Source organism: Triticum aestivum, chromosome 5D (assembly GCF_018294505.1).
Source record: "Triticum aestivum cultivar Chinese Spring chromosome 5D, IWGSC CS RefSeq v2.1, whole genome shotgun sequence".
Lineage (NCBI taxonomy): Eukaryota > Viridiplantae > Streptophyta > Magnoliopsida > Poales > Poaceae > Triticum > Triticum aestivum.
In genome coordinates this window covers 43,071,909-43,092,023 of record NC_057808.1, presented here as the reverse complement: position 1 = coordinate 43,092,023, position 20,115 = coordinate 43,071,909, and the positions used below count along the sequence as shown (strand labels likewise).

At 44.4% G+C, this 20,115-nt stretch overlaps 3 protein-coding genes across 4 annotated transcripts; all 3 read left to right on the top strand.

The window, feature by feature from the left end:
- The first annotated feature begins 279 nt into the window (after positions 1 to 279).
- On the top strand, positions 280 to 1,248 carry LOC123124225 (BTB/POZ and MATH domain-containing protein 1-like). The gene has a single exon (XM_044544887.1). The coding sequence runs from the start codon at positions 280 to 282 to the stop codon at positions 1,246 to 1,248; it is 969 nt and encodes a 322-aa protein (XP_044400822.1).
- Positions 1,249 to 9,274: 8,026 nt separating this feature from the next.
- Positions 9,275 to 10,168, top strand: LOC123126337 (putative wall-associated receptor kinase-like 11). The gene is made up of 2 exons (XM_044546693.1): positions 9,275 to 9,384; positions 9,676 to 10,168. The coding sequence occupies exons 1-2, from the start codon at positions 9,275 to 9,277 to the stop codon at positions 10,166 to 10,168; spliced, it is 603 nt and encodes a 200-aa protein (XP_044402628.1).
- A 2,113-nt stretch (positions 10,169 to 12,281) lies between these two features.
- On the top strand, positions 12,282 to 13,269 carry LOC123124224 (uncharacterized). Of its 2 annotated transcripts, XM_044544886.1 has the most exons (3): positions 12,282 to 12,367; positions 12,468 to 12,631; positions 12,713 to 13,269. In XM_044544886.1, the coding sequence occupies exons 2-3, from the start codon at positions 12,488 to 12,490 to the stop codon at positions 12,980 to 12,982; spliced, it is 414 nt and encodes a 137-aa protein (XP_044400821.1). In that variant the 5' UTR covers positions 12,282 to 12,367; positions 12,468 to 12,487; the 3' UTR covers positions 12,983 to 13,269. The 2 variants fall into 2 exon arrangements, with proteins under 2 accessions (XP_044400821.1, XP_044400820.1); XM_044544885.1 differs by having other exon boundaries at positions 12,296 to 12,631.
- The last annotated feature ends 6,846 nt before the right edge of the window (positions 13,270 to 20,115 follow it).

Below are 20,115 nucleotides of genomic sequence, written 5' to 3'. Positions count from 1 at the left end.
TTTTATTACTCAAATTTACATAATCGACTAGAATTTCAAGTAGAAAACTTTATTTTCGTAAGAATTTCTACTATCGGCCATTTTAAGTTGTTGAGTGTGTTACTTTCATGTATATTATTGCTTAGTATCCATCACTTCTGTTGTAAACGTGGACATCGGGTGGTTTTTGTCCTGTAACTTCTAACTGATCTCTCTATATATACGGAGTTACAGACGCAGAAAAATATTTCATCTTCCATTCTTGCCAACCTTAAGTACTACCCCAATCCAACCCCTAGAATGGGAGAGCGTGGGATAGTCAAGTCCGCCATTGTGGTTGCAGAAGAAAGGAGGACACATGTGATCAAGATAGATGCGTATTCCAAGGAGCTGCTCCAGACTGGCGAGTTTGCCACATCTATCCCTTTCGTAGTCGGAGATCATGTCTGGGTTGTTAAATATTACCCAAATGGTAACGGCGTGCCTGGTTACATATCTGTTTATCTGGTTCTTGAATCTGCTGATGCCAAGGATGTGAAGGCGAAATTCACCTTTAGTTTACTTGACAAGGGTGGAGAACCAGTGCCTTCATACACCAAAACTATCACAGAACATATCTTCCCAAGCAAAGGTTCAGACTGGGGTTTCACTTCTTTTATCTTGCAGAAGGATCTCGAGGGATCAGTGCACCTAAGAGGCGATAGTTTCAGAATCAGGTGTGATGTCACTGTCGTGAAGAAGATCCGCAGCAAAGAGACACATGCAAATCAGTTTGTTGTGGTTCCTCCAAGCAACTTGCATCAGCAGCTCCGTAGCCTCTTGGAAAGCAAGGATGGAGCAGACGTGGCCTTTCGAGTCGATGGCGAGATATTCTCGGCTCATAGGTCCATGCTCGCCGCTCGCTCACCGGTCTTCAGGGCAGAGCTCTTTGGCGCCATGAGGGCGGAAGCCGCTGATCCAATCGAAATTGATGATATAGAAGCTGATGTGTTCAAGTCCTTGCTCCATTTCATCTACACGGATTCACTCCCTGAGAGCACTAATGAAGATGCAACACTAGATGATGTTGTGACAGCTAGCCATCTACTTGTAGCGGCGGACAGATACGACATCGAGAGGCTGAAGCTGATATGTGAGGAGAAGTTGTGCAATCACATTGACACCAAAATGGTTGCCACTAGTTTGGCTTTGGCCGAGCAGCATAACTGCCATGGACTCAAGGAGGCTTGCTTTGAGTTCCTTGCTTCTGCTTCCAATTGGAGGCAATGATCGCAAGTGATGGTTACCAACATCTCAAAAGCAGTTGTCCGTCTGCTCTCAAAGAGCTCATTGCTAGATTCTTGCCTGATGAGCTGATAGCTGCCAAGGATATTATCAGGTCAATTTGATTAGTACTTGCGTGTGTGGGTACTGGTGATCATATCATCTATCAAGTAAACTTGGAATCTATTTTGTGTGTGTGGTTCTGCCCTCAAAGAGCTGACTGCCAGACAGCAGCCAAGGCTATTATCAGGTCAATTTGATTAGTGTATATTTTGCTAGTTTGCCGTGTCAAACAAAAATGCTATCAATCTATCCTATTTATGCAGGTAGAACTGGCACTTTTGGATTCTGCATTAATACTGTGTTTTCTGTGTGCACTTCGATTGGTCTGTGTGGAGATGAGTCTTTCTTTTTCGCTTGCTATATCTCTATTTTGATTGCAATCTTTTTAGTTATTTTCTCCTAGTTAAAACCTGCATGCTTGTACAAACAAGCAAGAGTTTAGGCACAATGTATCCCTATATCATGTTTCGGAAGTGAAAATATCACCTCTCTGTTATCCGAGTTTGGCAAAGGAGTTTTGCTTGATTGAAGTGATCTGAACGACTAAACCTTTCTTAGCTTATGTTGCTCGTCCTTTGTTGAATGATCCCAAGCACAGAGTTTTTGCCATGAACAGAGATAAACCATGTCTTTATGTAGGGCCGTAAATCTGTTAGCTAAGGGCCTATTTGATTCAAAAGATGTTTAGAGAATTCTTATCCCTAGAAGATTTTCCTATATGGATTGTTTGATTCGTGTAAATGCAAATCATTTGTATTCATATGATTCATTTGTATTAGGTTTCGTAGGAAAAGAAATTCATCCACTCCAACCTGTTTAAGAATGCTGCACTTTTCTTCTGCATAATCATACAACCATTCAATCAATGTGGTAATGAAGAAGGCACGAGATCCCAATCCAGTGTTTTTACTACTCTATTACTGTCAAACTGTGATTTCTAAATCTTAACAGCTGTAATTCAGGATAGTACTATGGTTTGGCGGATATTATTAACTTGAGACCATCCCGGAGACAGATGTAACTCTTATGGTCTTTGATGAAATCTCTTGTACCAAAAATATAAAGGACTGCAATATCTGGTGCTTTTTCTTTAGCATCAACAACTTTATTCCTCATATAATAGACATATCGTTTACAACTTGAGGAAGAATAAAGTCAGGGATAGTAGTCTCCCAGAATTCAGACGAGCTAGACGTAAAGGAGTGTTTGGCTAAACTATCAGCGACTGAATTAGCTTCTCTGCAAGGCAAGTAGCTCCCGGCGAGTGAGATGCACTGATGCGTGAGTCGTCTCGATCGTTTTTCTCTGTTATGTTTTTAGCCATGTAGGATTTACTGCTAGCAGTGCGTAGTGGTTCGGATGAGAGATTTGGGCAGCCGTTTAGTTCAATAGAGGTTCAGATGAGATGTTGTGATGAGTACTGTGTTCTACGTCTGATCACATTTTGTGGCACCGAATGATTGTTGCCTAGCTTATCCAGTACGACTTGAATGATTTTTGGTGCGAATTTGATTCATCTTCTCGTTGCTCTGTTCCGACTGTTTGCTGAACTTTGGTTGTTGCTTGTGCTAATTTTGTTCCTGCTTGCATCAGTTACTGTTTAGATGGCTCAATTCACTTCCAATTTTCACTCTGAATCATCCAATGCATGCATGCATACAAGGAATGTTGTTCAGTTGTTAGGATAATGTTTGAAAAGCGTGTGTGTTTGATGATCAGGCACATGACAGGATATAATAAGTTGAGTTTGCAGATGATCTTGTGATGGTTTGGTCTGCAGGATCTTTGTCTACTTCAGTTTGTTTGTTCTGGTCATCCTTACCATATGCACATTGTGTGTTTTGCACCATGTATTATGCTGTGCGTAAGTTATATAGGCTCATTCTAGCTGAAAGTCTTTGATATTCCCATTCCAAGAACTTACGGTGTCATCTTGTTTCTGATCTATTAAGGTGTAGTAAATTGGATGATAGTGTGATGTGTTTGATCTGCAGGTTATCTGTACGACAGTTTGTTCTCCTCACCATTGTGTGCATGATTGTTCAACTGCATGTTGTGTTTTTGGATTGTGGATGATGTAGGACAAATGCCATTCAGATACAGGATCAGTCTTACTGAAACTCTTTGATATTCCCACCTTTTCGGTTTTGACTGATGAACTCACCTCGGTTAAATTCCAGATTATATGACAGAAATGTTGGTAGCTGGGTTAAGTTTCAGGATTTTTTTCAATAGTTATGATTGTTCAACTACAGAACCTGACTAAAGTTACTAGGTAATTTATTTCCTTGAATTGTGTCTCGTCAAGCAGTTTTCGGAGAGTTGGTTGCCGGGCTAAGTTAGTTTCTGTTTGTTGCTAGGCAATGTCCTAGTTGTCCGATCAAGCAGTTTCTTAGAGATGTGCAAATGCAACTTGAGGTTAGTCGGGTTCTGTAGTATTCTGCACTGATAAGCTTCTCATCATGCATTGTCTTTATTTATCCTGTTTCTCGCTCGCTTAAATGCAGAGAAACATGTTTCAGATTAGTACATGCATGTTGCACAAGCCCTGCTTTGCATTTTTGCCAGCAGCGTTGCTTCTATACCATGTTTCCAACTGTGAATTCTGCTGTATATGCCCGTTCCGGCGCCATTAATTCCTGAATCACGGATATACCTTCTTTACATGCATGTCACATTAACTTCTGAATCACATATATATTTTGTTTACAACTGCTAATTCTGCTGTATATTCTTACGCCAGATATGAGTAGTGTTGTATTCTAGCTCTGAATTTCAGACAACAGAAATGGGTTCAGACAAATTTTAGACAGTAGAGTTGTAAATTTCAGAGCACACACACATGTACAACTAACTACAGTAATTCGTATTGTCACACCAACTCATAAATGGGTTCTTTGTGTACTTCAGTTTGTTCTGGTCATCATTGTCTACTTGATCAATCAACTTGTTGTGTTTATGCCCTTCTTTCCGGTTTTGATTGACTCGTGAGATTACCTCACTTTGATTCCGTTCTATGCCGGAAATGTCGGTTGTTCAGCTATGTTTCAGTGTTTCAGCAGTGGTTCCTGCTAGTTTTGTCAAGTTTCCTAGACTTGTGTCTGATTAAGCAGTTTTCCAGGGTTGGTTGCTGGGCTAAGAGGTATGTATCAGCATACTAGGTAGTTTCCTAGTTGAAAAATACAAATGCAACTAGTTTCCTAGTTTTTACTTGCTTGCTGATCGAGTTGTTTTCTAGAGTTGCGCAAATGCAATTTACTGTTAGTCAGGTTATGTGAAAGTCTGCATTGATGAACTTGTCATGATGCATGGTCTTTAGCCTGAGATGAGGAAAGAAAAGCACGGGGGAAAATGTTTGTAAAGAACTAGGCATCGTGATCTTTAGCCATTGCATTTTGCTTCTTCATTATCCCGTTTACAACTGCTAATTCTGCCATAGATTGCCGGTTCCGGGGCTATAAACTTTGTGTATCACAAACATAAGTACTGTAGTTTTGTACTCAAGCTCTGAATCTGAGACAAGAAAGCGCACACCACACATGTACGAGTACAGGAATTGGTACCCTCACATGTACCAACTCAGGCTGCAATACTACTACTACCATCCCAGTTTCGAATTCAACCAGGGGACTAGAGATGCTTTGTAACAAATCAAGATGGCAAAACTAAACAATGTTTACTCTTCTCCTTTCCCTATTTATTATCCCAACATCACACAGTCACTGTGATCGTACGAGAATTCACGTCTAGCCAGGAACGAAAAGTGGCAATGAAGATAACAGAAGTGCACGAAGGAGACCGTGCATCGTCTCGACCATGGATGGCCAACCGTGCCTGTTATGCAATCAACGCACCAGCAATAGTCCAGCAAAACACACACACACACACGCACACGCACACCAGGAATAGGATACTAGATAGATTATATAAGTACGTAAACTGCAGCAATTTCACCAACATCAGTCATACAAAAGCTGGATATAACGTACTGATGTATGATCATACTACAGAGCAAATGTTGAATATTACATCCAATTAAGACGACCACAATCCAGGCTTTTTTTTTTTTAGAATGACTACCCAAACAAACCAACTACATGGTACTTTCAGATAGCATGAGCGGCCTTAGCCCTATCGGCACATCCGCAATGATCAGCGAGTCACCTTCTCGCCTGCCCCTGACCGCGAGCTCATGGGCCAGTTTGTTCTTGTTTCGTTTAACAGCTTTGGCACTGACGGAGTTGAAAAACGTCGCTGTGCTCCTTATATCACAGATGGTTGAGAAGCATGCAGACCTATTTTGGCTTCCCTCCTCCAGTTCCTTCACAATCAAGGCACAATCCGTTTCAATGATTAGACTGCCCCGGTACATGGCCGATAGCGCAGCGATACCCAACAGTATAGCCTGCCCTTCAGCTTCTTCCACAGTTCTGCATGCATTCATCAATCTGCACGCCGAAAAGAGGACCCGACCCTGATGATCGCGGGCGACAGCACCCGCCCAACACTGCCCAGTCTCCGACAGGAAGGCCGCGTCTGTGTTTAACTTAACCTCACCAATCAGTGGCTTGTCCCACAGAGGAGAACTTTCTGCACTTGGCAGATCCCGAGGTTTGGTTGCTCCAGAGACAAACAAAGACCAACTGCTTTTTCCTTTAGTCTCATCTATCATAGACAGGTTTCTTATCTCCTCCTCATACCTGACGAGGAAGCACACCGATCGCGATACTGATTCTTTGCCCTCATGGTGCACACAATCATCCCGTAGGAACCAGGATCGCCACAGCAAAAGAAGGATTTTAACTCTCATATCCAGATCATGTTTGTCCAACAGAACTTGGAGCCAGTCACTTCCAGTATACCAGAATTCCTGTTCATCCGGGATGTCCCACTCCTTCCTCATAGCAAACCGCAGCGCTCTGCTCTTAGTGCATGCTAATACCGCATGGTATTCATCCTCATCTCCATGTCCGCATATGTCACAGATGCTATCATGAACAATTGTACATTTACATTTGTTCTTCTTTGTTGCTAGCGTTTCCGCGGCAATTCTCCATCCAAATATCTTGATTCTCTCCGGGATATTCATTTTCCAGATGACGTCCCAAATACTCCTGTCCCCTACTCCAGAGGCGGAGGACGAGGCGCCCGCGGCTGTGTTACGTTCCAGACTAGCCGCCAGTTTATACGCACTCCTGACAGTAAAATTGCCATTTTTCTCGTAATGCCAGGCAACACAGTCATCCACTTCGGCCGAAGGAATATTTATCCTGAGAATTTCCTCTGCATCGAAAGGGAAGAAAATGTTTCCAATCAGTTCCGAATTCCAATTTTTTGTCTCCGGATCAATTAGTTGGTTAACCCAACGGAGTCTAGACGGCCTCCTGAAACTCACTGATCTCAAACCCTCATTCCGTGCCATTGGTCACGTTGAATCTGTATGCGTTTACCATTGCCCACTCTCCAAACTAGGCCCTTTTTCAGCAACTCAAGCCCATGCTCTATGCCTCTCCATACCGGAGAAGCGTCGGACGAGAAGACAGTATCAAGTAGGTCGCTCTTAGGGAAGTATTTAGACTTGAGGACTCATGCACACAGGCTTTCTGGGTTTTGGATGAGCCTCCATCCCTGCCTCGCTAGCAGCGCCAAATTGAACATGTGCATATCTCTGAATCCAATTCCTCCTGCTCTCTTCGGTTGAGTCATGTGTTCCCAAGACATCCAATGAACCTTCCTGTGCTCTTTCTCATCTCCCCACCAAAAATCTCTGATCATTTTCTCATATTTCTCACAAAAGCCTTTTGAAAGGAGGAAGACTCCCATAATGAAGGTGGGAAGTGCTTGAGCGACAGACTTAATATGTACCTCTTTGGCTGCATATGACATAAACCTCTCATTCTAGTTGTTGCATCTTTTTCCAAGCCTATCCATGATAGGTTGGAAGTGTTCATCCTTCATTCTCCCTTCTGGCGTCGGGAGCCCCAAGTACTTGCTCTCAAAAGTGGATGTTTCTACTTCCAACACCGATTTGATGCCTTCTCTCACATTCTCTGGACACACCTCACTGAACAAGATAGAGCACTTGCTAGAGCTGAGAAGTTGGCCAGTACATCTCTGAAAAATACTCAGCGCTTTCTTCACCGATTTCGCTTGGTCTACCGTACCCTTGAAGAATAGTAGACTATCGTCAGCGAATAGCAGATTTGAGATGCCGGGGCTATTTCTTGCTACTTTGATTGGCGTGATATGTCCACCCGCCACCTCTCTGGTCAACAGACTACCCAAACCATCTGCAACAAATAAAAAGAGGTATGGGCTTAGTGGATCCCCTTGACGAAGGCCTCTGGTCGGTGTGAAGAATTCCGACTGTTCCCCATTGCACTTCACTGAAAATCTGACTGAAGTGACGCACTCCATGATCCACTTAATCCACTGCGGACAGAAGCCAATTTTTCCCAGAACTTGCTCGAGATATCTCCATTCCACCCGATCATAGGCCTTTGCAAGATCCAATTTGTAAGCACAATGGGTATCATGCTTGTTCCTGCTGTGTTGTATCTTATGGAAGCATTCAAATGCTATGATTGCATTGTCAGTGATCATCCTCCCTGGAATGAAAGCACTTTGGGTCTCCGATATGATATCATTCAGTACTGGTCTCAACCTATTCACAAGGCACTTGGAGATGACCTTGTAAATAACGTTGCACAAACTGATGGGCCGAAAATCTTTCAAAGTCTGTGGGTCCTTTCCTTTAGGGATTAGTACAATGACAGTGTCGTTGATACCCTCTGGTAGATTACCATTCTCAAAGAAATGTAACAATCCAGGCTAATTATGCCAACTAGTAGTATAGTCGACCAATTGCTAGCTAGCTAGTAGATCTATCGCTCCAATTAACACTAAACTACATTACCAGGTACTACATTCACAAATACTCATCAGCCTGCCCTCAACTCCTCATGAGCTGATCCCCTATAGCTGCAGCGCAGCTAGATGAACTAATCGGCTGCCCTGTTCACCAGTCATTCAGTGCTCACCTCCCAGCTGGAAGAGGCCCAACAAGCAAACGAGGTCGCCGCAGGCGAAGAAAGCGAGCCGACGATCCTGCCTAAGAGGAATCCTGGGGGGGGGGGGGGCGAGGAGGAGGCGGACGGCGTACACGCAGTGGCCAACAAGCAATGTGATGGGCAGGAATCCTGGGGGGGGGGTGTGGTGGCATGTCCGAAGAGGCGGCACGCGTCTCTGTGGCCCCCCTCACGGACGGCGCCACCGCCGGTTCCTGGAGGGGGGAAACGGACGCGTCGGGTCTACACGGAGGGGATCTTGCTGTGGGTTTGGCTCGGATGTTGCTCCAAAGTGTTCTTATGGGCTGACCTAACACAACCGGGTGGAGAGGTCCACTGGTCAAAGCCCGTCCTTGTAAAGTCAAAGGGCTAGATCTCGTGGTCAAACGCTACAGGGTTAGGCGGGACGGGGGCCCTGGGGGGTAGCAATGCCACCGGAGCGTCGCACCGGGCCCTCATACACGCGGGGTGGTGTGGTAGCATGTCCGAACAGGCGGCATGCGTCTCCGGGGTGTGGCCCCCTCCAAGTGACGGCGGCACTGCCTTGCGTGGAGGGGGGGCCACACCGCGGAGCCCCAAGACGGGCGTCTACGCATGCCTAAACACTTTCACATATGCATCGGGACCGTGCGATGTATCGGCGGCATAGCTACACCCCGAATCCCCCCACTAACCAGATTCCCTCTGTGTCGACCGTTTCCCCCCTCCGTGACACGGCGACAGCGACGTTCGTAAGGGGGGCAATCAATATACCGTTAGGGTATGTTTATTTTAGAAAAGGCATATTTATCTTGTGGAAAAACAAAAAATAATATAAAGTAAAAAAATATAAGGCCATCAGCATAGGTGCACATCGGAGGTACAATCCCACGGATCGATGACGTGGCATCGCACGCGGATCGATGACGTGGCAGAGGGGCATGGGCCAGGTCTATGCTGACGGCTATGCCGTAGGCATATCTCTTCCACACAATGATCCCCCACTCCCTCGGATCGATGACGTATGGACGACGCGGATTGGTGATGTTAGCAATTCTATGCCGACGGTAGATATGCCGACGGCCACCATTACCTCCCGTCAGCGTAGTTTCGACGCCGTCAAACGGTGGTCGCTGACCGGATAGGTGGGCCCGGGCTATGCCGACGGGCCCCGTCGGCATAGATAGACGTATGTCGACGGCGTTTCGACGCCTACTGCCTGCCCTAGGCCGTCGGCATAGGTCTATCTATGCCGACGGGGGCCGTTGGCATAGATGAGGCCGTCGGCGTAAGCGGATTTTCTGGTAGTGTCATGCTCGTCCAGGGGACCCTTTGGCTACCTTGACCCCGAGAGCTTCATCAGCCACCTCCTCACTGACAAGAGCGACGTCTACAGCCTCGGGGTCGTTCTGTTTGAGCTGATGACGAGAAAGAAAGCTCTGTACACCGATGATAACTCCAGCGAGAAGAGATCATTGTCCCATAATTTTCTCCTTATGTTTCACCAAAACAAGCACCAAACAATGCTGGACTCTAAGATCGCAGACGATGCTGCGGCCATGGTCATCGTCGAGAAGCTTATCATCCTCACCATTCAGTGCCTGAGCGTGAGAGGGGAGGACAGATCGACGATGATGAAGGAAGTCACGGAGCGGCTGCAGGTGCTGTGGAGACACCAGATACATACTTCCAGTGCTGGCAAATACGGTCGTGACTTCGATAGGAACTATGGAAGATGGTTGTCGTTTGTAATTCTTCCTTTTGACGAGATGACAGACGGGAGCTTGGAGATGTGCAAACTGGTGCTGGACATATAGGTGTTTTGTTGTCTGTACACTTCATTCCTGCGTCTGAGGGGTGTAATTAGACAAAAATATTTATTTTTGAATTTATTTATAGCTTTGGACAATATACGTGCAGATCATATACTTCAGTCAAGTACAAAGATACGGTGAAGCTGGAGACATGAATTCAGGTATACTACTCTGTTCTTTTTCTAATGTAAACGAAAACCAACTCATTAGCTAAAGGATACAAGGAAAATAATATACGATCTGCTGTTAAAAAGAATAATGGGCTTCTTTTCTAATATAGGTGTAGCTTTTCTTCTTCCTTTTCATTTTCTGACAGCAATACAGGTGTAGCTAGGAGTACATATACATGTGTCTGTGTGCAGCTTCAAAAAAAAAAAAAAAGCCACACAAGTTCTTACTTTTGCTGTGAAATAATTCTTCTATTACTAAATAATTAGTGTCTACAACCACGTCTAATAATGTCCAAGACCTTCTCTGGACCAGTTCCAAGATCATTTACTGGAGTAGTTCGTAGTGGTTCGGATGAGAGATTGGGCAGTCTTTTTGTTCGTAGGGGTTTCGATGAGAGATTGGGCAATCGTATGGATGTCGCGATGACCAATGTTTGTTCCCTTTCCACTTCTGATGAAATTTTGTGGCACGGAACGGTTGTTTCCTTATCGAGTGCGGCTTGAATGAATTTTGGTTCAAACTTGACGGATCCGGTTGTCTGTTCTTATTGGTCCAGAGATCTCTGCTTAATTACACTGACTGTTTGCTGAACTTTTGGTCTTGCTTGTGCTAATTTCGTTTCTGCATGCATCAGTACTGTTTAAGATGGCTCAGATTGCTTCTAGATGACTTCAAACTTTTACTCTGAATCTTGTCATGATGGTCTAGAGATTCTCTTTTGGTTTCGACTCGTGAACCTACGGCGATCACCGTGTTTGTGTTCTGTTAAGACGTAGATCACTGTGATGGCTTGACCTGCAGGTTCTTTGTTACTTCAGTTTGGTGCGGCCACCACTGTGTCAATTTGGCTCCATCCATTTTTTTTCTTCAGATCAAATGCAAGGGGTTAATTCGCTAGGTTCTTGCTGGATGTCGACATGTTTCATGTGTTGAGAGTTTCAGACTTGATCGATCGGTTTTTCATATGCTCAGAACAAATTAAACAGTGACCGTTACACATTCTTAACATAACTAGCTGGCCATCTAGGCTCGCCTAGTCCCAACATCTGGTCAAGTGTTGCTATTTAGAGCAAGCTAATTCATGCAGACGAACCGGTCTCTTACTTTGCAAACTTTTTTTAAAAAAGGAAAAGCTATAGAAAATGGTTTGGGTTTATTGTCCTTTCCTAAGAATTAGGAAAAGTGTGAAAGGAGAGATAGCTCACTGGAGAGGTGGTGCACTGAAAACTTGCGGGGTTGGATAGCACATGATGTCTCACCACTTTATGCCTTAATAAAAACTTGTGGGGTTGGATAGCACATGATGCCTCATCACTTTATGCCTTAGTAAAAACTTGCGGGGTTGGATAGCACATGATGCCTCGCCACTTTATGCCATAGTAAAAGCTTGTGGGGTTGGATAGCACATGATGCCTCATCACTTTATGCCTTAGTAAAACTTGTGGGAATGAATAGCACATGATGCCTCACCACTTTATGCCTTAGTAAAACTTGTGGGAATGAATAGCACATGATGCCTCACCACTTTATGCCTTAGTAAAAACTTGTGGGATTGAATATCACATGATGTCTCACCACTTTATGCCTTAATGAAGGCATGTCATTAATCGTCATTAATCTTTTTTTAACAAGGATCATGCTGAATTTTGTAGTTCTTTGAAGCCCCATCTCCCTTTCTAGCGTGAGAAAGACAAAGAAGATACTTGCTCCATCCTATAATATAAAAAACGCTCTTATATTATGGGACGGAGGGAATAGTAAATAAATAGACTTGTAATAATGAGAGAACTTAATTGATGACCTGTAAAAAGTTGAGGCTCGACACGTCGTGGGTGTTGAGGCGGGCCCACACGGCGTCGCTTTGCTTCGCTCTGCTGTCTCGCTCCATTCGCTTCGGCTTGTTAAAAAGCTCCACATGCAGCCGCCTCCAGTTAGCTCCTTCAACACACGACCCTCTCACATAGCTATAGGGAGCAGGGATTCAACATCCGTTTTGTCCATCTCGTCTCATTTGTCTTTCGTCGTGGTCGTGTTGGAAACCTCTCTCTCTCCTCCTTTCCTTTTGAAATGAAAATTAAGATGAGACAGAAAATTGAACTAATCGTGTGCTCTTGTGTCTTGTCCTAGCTAGCTAGCTAGCTTGGATCCACCATGGACGTCGACGGCGAGACCATGGGCAAGAAGAAGATCCCGGTCACGGATGCTGCCCGGCTGGTCAGCGCTTGGGCGCTCTTCACCGCTTGCGTCTTCCTCGCCTCCTTCGCCCTCGCCTGCTACCACGTCCCGTGCGACCTGGTATGTATGTACTACGACCCGTCTATAACCCCTTGGATGCTTCGGCCGATCCATATCGATCCATCATGCATGTTCATGCAGTGCGTCCAGCCGACGGACATTACCGGGATGGTGTACTGCGCTGCGACTCAGGCGGCCGTGGCGGCGCTGGCGCTGCTGCTCCCAGGCCGCCACCTCTGCGTCCGCAGTGCCCTCGCGGACCTCGCGCTCGTGCTCACCATCGTCGTCCACCTCATCCTCACGTTGGCTGTCGACCCCGACAACATCCTCGTGATCTACTGGGCCATCTTCTTCATGGCGGGCGACTTGGTCAGCTCCCTGGCCCTCCTTTTGGGAGGTGAGGAGGATTGAGGACCGATTAGGTCAGCTCATGATCGAGGCACTGGTGATGACTGACTGACTGACGAGTAGTTCTATGATTCTATCTTATGCACGATGTGAGGATCGATCGATCGAGATACGGACATACGGTATCGATCGAGATACGGTATTGAGGATCGATGTAGTGTTCCACCGTTTGGTTTCGACTTCTGAAATATGCATGCATGGCAGAGCGCCTGAGTTTTATCGTCAAAAAATAAAAAAAGATGTAATCTGGACGATCCGATCCTATGATGATTTAATCTGCTAGCTGTTTCTCTGTGTGCTTCAGTTTGGTATATATGCTCACCACTGTGTACATGCATGATTTTGATCAAACATAATCTCCAGATTTGCTAAAAAGGGTAAGTGTAGCTTGTCTGAAACCGCTCGCTGCAGTGCGCGCGCGCGAGATAGCAAGGCTCCTAATTTATTCTCTCTCCCATCTAATATAATCTCTTTCCTTGCTGGCTCATTCATGCCATAAATGAAAGCTCCAATTTCTTCTCTCTCTCATCTAAATGGGCATGAAGCCTTTTTTTTCTTCCTCGCTCATGGCCATGCAAGGCTCTATTTTCTTTCCTTTTGAAGCTCATCATGGCTGCAAGATTTTTCTATTAGATCCTTTCCTTCCTGCGCTCCCCATCCTCATTGTTTAGGTGGCTTATTAGATTCAACTCGGAAACATATAAAAGTTGGTGGAATCTGATAGAAAGGAGCGAGGTGGGTCTATTGAAAGGTAACATCCTCGTTTCAGCACAAGCCATACCATGGTTTAGTTGGTTATTGTTATTGATACGTGAAGTGGAAGTCTAGAGTTCGAGTCCGTGACGGGTTTGTTATTTTTTGCGGGACGAAACCAAGAATATATATATAGCTAGAAGAGAACCTTCAAATAACAGCAATGTGTGGCAAGCTCAGCTGGTGGTGCATCAAGTGATGGCAAGTTAAGATTGTGGGTTCGATATTTTGACAGGACAAATATTTTTTCCAGTCAAACCGTTTTTTACATAAAAAAGAAGCTAGATAAATCTCATCCATCAATCTTTATGATTAACACAAAATCAACGGATATAAAGATGTGATTTATGGAGAACTATGAAAGCCTCCGTCCTTTATTATTAGGTAAAGATATTATGAATATGTGTATCACCACGATCGAGATTTAACAACAATAGACCACTCTTCAAGGGTGCATGACCATAAAAGATATTACTCACATAAATAGAACACCATTATTCTCTGATTTTAAATGAATAATTGTCTCGCATTAAAAAAGATTCAAATATAATGTTCATGCTCAGCGCTGGCACCAAGTAACAATTATTCGGGTCTAAAACTAATCCCGAAGGTAGATGTAGAGGTAGCGTGCCGACGGCGATCACATCGACCTTGGAACCATTCCAGACGCCCATTGTTTAATCTGTAGCCCCTGTTTCGAGTTACAAATATGAGCAACCGACCAGTATCAAATACCCAGGCGCTACTACGAGCATTAGTAAGGTACATATCAACAACATGTATATCACATATACCTTTGTTCACTTTGCCATCCTTCTTATCTGCCAAATACTTGGGGAAGTTCCGCTTCAAGTGCCCAGTTCCTTTGCAGTAGAAGCACTCAGTTTCAGGCTTGGGTCCAGATTTGGGCTTCTTCCCGGGAGTGGCAACTTGCTTGCCATTCTTCTTTAAGTTCCCCTTCTTTCCCTTGCCATTTTTCTTGAAACTAGTGGTCTTGTTAACCATCAACACTTGATGCTCCTTCTTGATTTCTACCTCCGCAGCTTTAAGCATAGCGAAGAGCTCGAGAATTGTATTATCCATCCCTTGCATGTTAATTACAGTTCATCACAAAGCCTTTGTAGCTTGGTGGCAGTGATTGAAGAACGCTGTAAATAACACTATCATCTGGATGATTAATGATACGTCTCCAACGTATCTACTTTTCCAAACACTTTTGCCCTTGTTTTGGACTCTAACTTGCATGATTTGAATGGAACTAAACCGCCTGACGCTGTTTTCATGAGAATTGCCATGGTGTTATTTTTGTGCAAAAATAAAAGTTCTCGGAATGACATGAAACTTCATGAAGAATATTTTTGGAATTAATAAAAAATACTGGCGAAAGAATCAACACCAGGGGGCCCACACCCTGTCCACGAGGGTGGAGGGCACGCCCCCTATCTCGTGGGCCCCCTAAGGCTCCACCGACCTCAACCCCAACTCTATATATTCATGTTCGGGGAGAAAAAAATCAGAGAGAAGGATTCATCGCGTTTTACGATACGGAGCCGCCGCCAAGCCCTAATCTCTCTCGGGAGGGCTGATCTAGAGTCCGTTCGGAGCTCCGAAGAGGGGAATCCTTCGCCATCGTCATCATCAACCTTCCTCCATCACCAATTTCATGATGCTCACCGCCATGCGTGTGTAATTCCATCGTAGGCTTGCTGGACGGTGATGGGTTGGATGATATTTATCATGTAATCGAGTTAGTTTTGTTAGGGTTTGATCCCTAGTATTCATTATGTTCTAAGATTGATGTTGCTATGACTTTGTTATGCTTAATGCTTGTCACTAGGGCCCGAGTGCCATGATTTCAGATCTGAACCTATTATGTTTTCATGAATATATGTGAGTTCTTGATCCTATCTTGCAAGTCAATAGTCACCTACTATGTGTTATGATCCGCTAACCCCGAAGTGACAATAATCGGGACCACTCCCGGTGATGACCGTAGTTTGAGGAGTTCATGTATTCACTAAGTGTTAATGCTTTGGTCCGGTACTCTATTAAAAGGAGGCCGTAATATCCCTTAGTTTCCAATAGGACCCCGCTGCCACGGGAGGGTACGACAAAAGATGTCATGCAAGTTCTTTTCCAAAAGCACGTATGACTATATTCGGAATACATGCCTACATTACATTGATGAACTGGAGCTAGTTCTGTGTCACCCTATGTTATAACTGTTGCATGAGGAATCGCATCCGACATAATTATCCATCATTAATCCATTGCCTACGAGCTTTCCACATATTGATCTTTGCTTAGTTACTTTTCCGTTGCCACCGTTACAATTACTACAAAACTGCTACCATTACTTTTGCCACCGTTACCGTTACTTCCATACTACTTTGCTACTAAATATTTTGCTGCAGATATTAAGTCTTCCAGGTGTGGTTGAATTGAAAACTCAACTGCTAATACTTGAGAATATTCTTTGGCTCCCATTGTGTCGAATCAATAAATTTGGGTTGAATACTCTACTCTACCCTCGAAAACTGTTGCGATCCCCTATACTTGTGGGTTATCAATTAACTCCCAGCTGAGTCAAGTGGTTATAATACCCAGACATTTTGAGTATGTGTTCACTGACAGAATTGTTCTCCTCCATCTTGCAGCTGTAGAACTTGTTGGAGATTTCATATCTCTCAACTTGGGAATTTTCTTGAAATATTTACTTCAACTCCTAGAACATCTCATATGGTCCATGACGTTCAGAACATCTTTGAAGTCCCAATTCTATGTCGTAAAGCATGGCACACTGAACTATCGAGTAGTCATCAACACGCGACTGCTAGGTGTTCACAACGTCTGCAGTTGTTGGAGGGGTGGCACACCAAGCGGCGCATCAAGGACATAATTCTTCTGTGCAGCAATGAGGATAATCCTCAAGTTACGGACCCAGTCCGTGTAGTTGCTACCATCATCTTTCAACTTATCTTTCTCTAGGAACGCATTAAAATTCAAGGGAACGGTGGAACGGGCCATTGATCTACAACATAAATATGCAAAAAACTATCAGGACTAAGTTCATGATAAATTAAGTTCAATTAATCATAATACTTAGAACTCCCACTTAGATAGACATCCCTTGAGTCATCTAAATGATTATGTCATCCATATCAACTAAACCATGTCCGATCATCACGTGAGATGGAGTAGTCTTCAATGGTGAACATCTCTATGTTGATCATATCTACTATATGATTCACGTTTGACCTTTTGGTCTGCAGTGTTTCGAGGCCATGTCTGCACATGCTAGGCTCGTCAAGTTTAACCCGAGTATTTCGCATGTGCAATACTGTCTTGCACCCGTTGTATGTGAACGTAGAGCGTATCACACCCGATCATCACATGGTGTCTCAGCACGATGAACTGTCGCAATGGTGCATACTCAGGGAGAACACTTATACCTTGAAATTTTAGTAAGGGATCATCTTATAATGCTACGCCATACTAAGAAAAATAAGATGCATAAAAGATAAACATCACATGCAATTAAAATATGTGATATGATATGGCCATCATCATCTTGTGCCTTTGATCTCCATCTCCAAAGCACTGTCATGATCTCCATCATAACCGGCTTGACACCTTGATCTCCATCGTAGCGTCGTGGTCATCTAGCCAACTATTGCTTCTACAACTATCGCTAACGCATAGTGATAAAGTAAAGCAATTACATGGCGTTTGCATTTCATACAATAAAGCGACAACCATAAGGATCCTGCCAGTTGCCGATAACTTTTACAAAACATGATCATATCATACAATAACGTATATCACATCATTTCTTGACCATATCACATCACAACATGCCCTGCAAAAACAAGTTAGACGTCCTCTAAATTTTTGTTGCAAGTTTTACGTGGCTGCTACTGGCTTCTAGTAAGAACCGTTCTTACCTACGCATAAAAACCACAACAGTGATTTATCAAGTTTGATGTTTTAACATTCAACAAGGACTGGCCGCAGTCAAATTCAATTCAACTAAAGTTGGAGAAACAAACACCCGCCAGCCACCTTTATGCAAAACTAGTTGCATGTCTGTCGGTGGAACCGTCTCATGAACGTGGTCGTGTAAGGTTGGTCCGGGCTGCTTCATCCAACAATACTGCCGAATAAAAATAAGACATTGGTGGTAAGCAGTATGACGATCACCACCCACAACTCTTTGTGTTCTACTATGCAAATCATCTACGCATAGACCTGGCTCTGATACCACTGTTTGGAAACGTAGCATGCAATTTCAAAAAAATTCCTAAGCTCACGCAAGATCTATCTAGAAGATGCATATCAACAAGTGGGGGAGAGTGTGTCCACGTACCCCCGTAGACTGAAAGCGGAAGCATTTCACAACGCGGTTGATGTAGTCGAACTTCTTCTCATTTCGACCGATCATGCACCGAATGTACGACACCTCCGAGTTCTGCACATGTTTAGCTCGATGACGTCTCTCGAACTCTTGATCCAGCAAAGTGTCGAGGGAGAGTTTCGTCAGCACGACGGCGTGGTGATGGTGAAGTAATCCGTGCAGGGCTTCGCCTAAGCACTACGACAATATGACTGGAGGCGTAAACTGTGGAGGAGGGCGCCGCACACGGCTAACAATCGTTGGTGTGTGTTCTAGGTGCCCCCTCCCCACGTATATATAGGTGGGAGGGGGAGGGGGACTACCTTGGGGCGCCCTAAGTACGAGGAATCCTACTTGGGGCCCTAGTCCAATCCGGCCCCCCTCTTTCCTTTTACCAGAGAGCGGAAAAAGGGAAGAGAGGGGAGGAAGGAAAGGGGGGCGAACCCCCTCCTCCTTCTCCTATTCCGCCTCCTTCCTTAGGGGGGCACCACCCCTAGTGGGCTAGTGTGCTCCCCTCCTATGGCCCATAAGGCCCATTATTCCCCAGGGGGTTCCGGTAACCCCCCCGGTACTCCGATATGTACCCGGTACACTCCGAATCACATCCGATGCCCGAATACTATCGTACTATATATCAATCTTTACCTCTCGACCATTTCGAGACTCCTCGTCATGTCCGTGATCTCATCTGGAACTCCGAACAACATCCGGTCACCAAATCACGTAACTCATATAATACAAAATCGTCATCGAACGTTAAGCGCGCGGACCCTACGGGTTCGAGAACTGTGTAGACATGACCGAGACACCTCTCCGGTCAATAACCAACAGGGAAACTTGGATGCTCATATTGGTTCCCACATATTCTACGAAGATCTTTATCGATCGTATCGTAATGGCAACATACGTTATTCCCTTTGTCATCGGTATGTTCATACCTAGTTCAATCTCGTTACCGACAAGTCTCTTTATTCGTTCCATAATACATCATCCCTCAACTAACACATTAGTCACATTGCTTGCAAGGCTTATTATGATGTGCATTACCGGGAGGGCCCAGAGATACCTCTTCGATACTCGGAGTGACAAATCCTAATCTCGGTCTATGCCAACCCAACAAACACCTTCAGAGATACCAGTAGAGCATCTTTATAATCACCCAGTTATGTTGTGACGTTTGATGGCACACAAGGTATTCCTCTGGTATTCGGGAGTTGCATAATCTCATAGTCAAAGGAATATGTATATGACATGAAGAAAGCAATAGCAATAAAACTTAACGATCAATATGCTGAGCTAACGGATGGGTCTTGTCCATCACATCATTTCCTAATGATGTGACCCCGTTCATCAAATGAAAAAACATGTCTACGGTTAGTAAACTTAACCATCTTTGACTAACGAGCAAGTCAAGTAGAGGCTTATTAGGGACACAGTATTTTTGTCTATGTATCCACACATGTATCAAGTTTCCGGTTAATACAATTCTAGCATGAATAATAAACATTTATCATGATATAAGGAAATTTAAAATAACAACTTTATTATTGCCTCTAGGGCATATTTTCTTCAAACATTTGCATGTATGTAGTAGTAGACTTAATATTCATGTTTCAGTTTCCTGTTCATTTTAAATATTGAATTGACACTCGTACAACGAGGTGCTATACAAACTGTTTTTAACCCCTTTCCGCGACGGCATTTGGAACCGTCGCCAAGTGAGTGTGGGCGATAGGGGGGTCCTTCCCACATGACCCACAAACCATCGGGGAAAGGCCCTCCTGGGACACAGGCTGGGGTAAAATGAGCTCGTGTGCGATGGGGCGAGGCATCGGAACCCAATCATTTCCGTTCGTATGTACATCCCATACAGTGAATCCAAGAAAAACATTTTCGTTCGTATGTATATCACACACAGTCAATCCAAGGAATACGTTTCCGTTCTTATGTACATCCCACACAGTCAATCCAGGGAAAACGCTTCCGTTCG

Coding starts and splice junctions, on each gene's coding strand:
- LOC123126337 (XM_044546693.1), top strand. CDS start 9,275: ATGACGTGGCAGAGGGGCATGGGCCAGGTCTATGCTGACGGCTATGCC. Junction 9,385..9,675: donor ATCGATGACGTATGGACGAC/GCGGATTGGTGA, acceptor ATGCTCGTCCAG/GGGACCCTTTGGCTACCTTG.
- LOC123124224 (XM_044544886.1), top strand. CDS start 12,488: ATGGACGTCGACGGCGAGACCATGGGCAAGAAGAAGATCCCGGTCACG. Junction 12,632..12,712: donor ACCACGTCCCGTGCGACCTG/GTATGTATGTAC, acceptor ATGTTCATGCAG/TGCGTCCAGCCGACGGACAT.
- LOC123124225 (XM_044544887.1), top strand. CDS start 280: ATGGGAGAGCGTGGGATAGTCAAGTCCGCCATTGTGGTTGCAGAAGAA.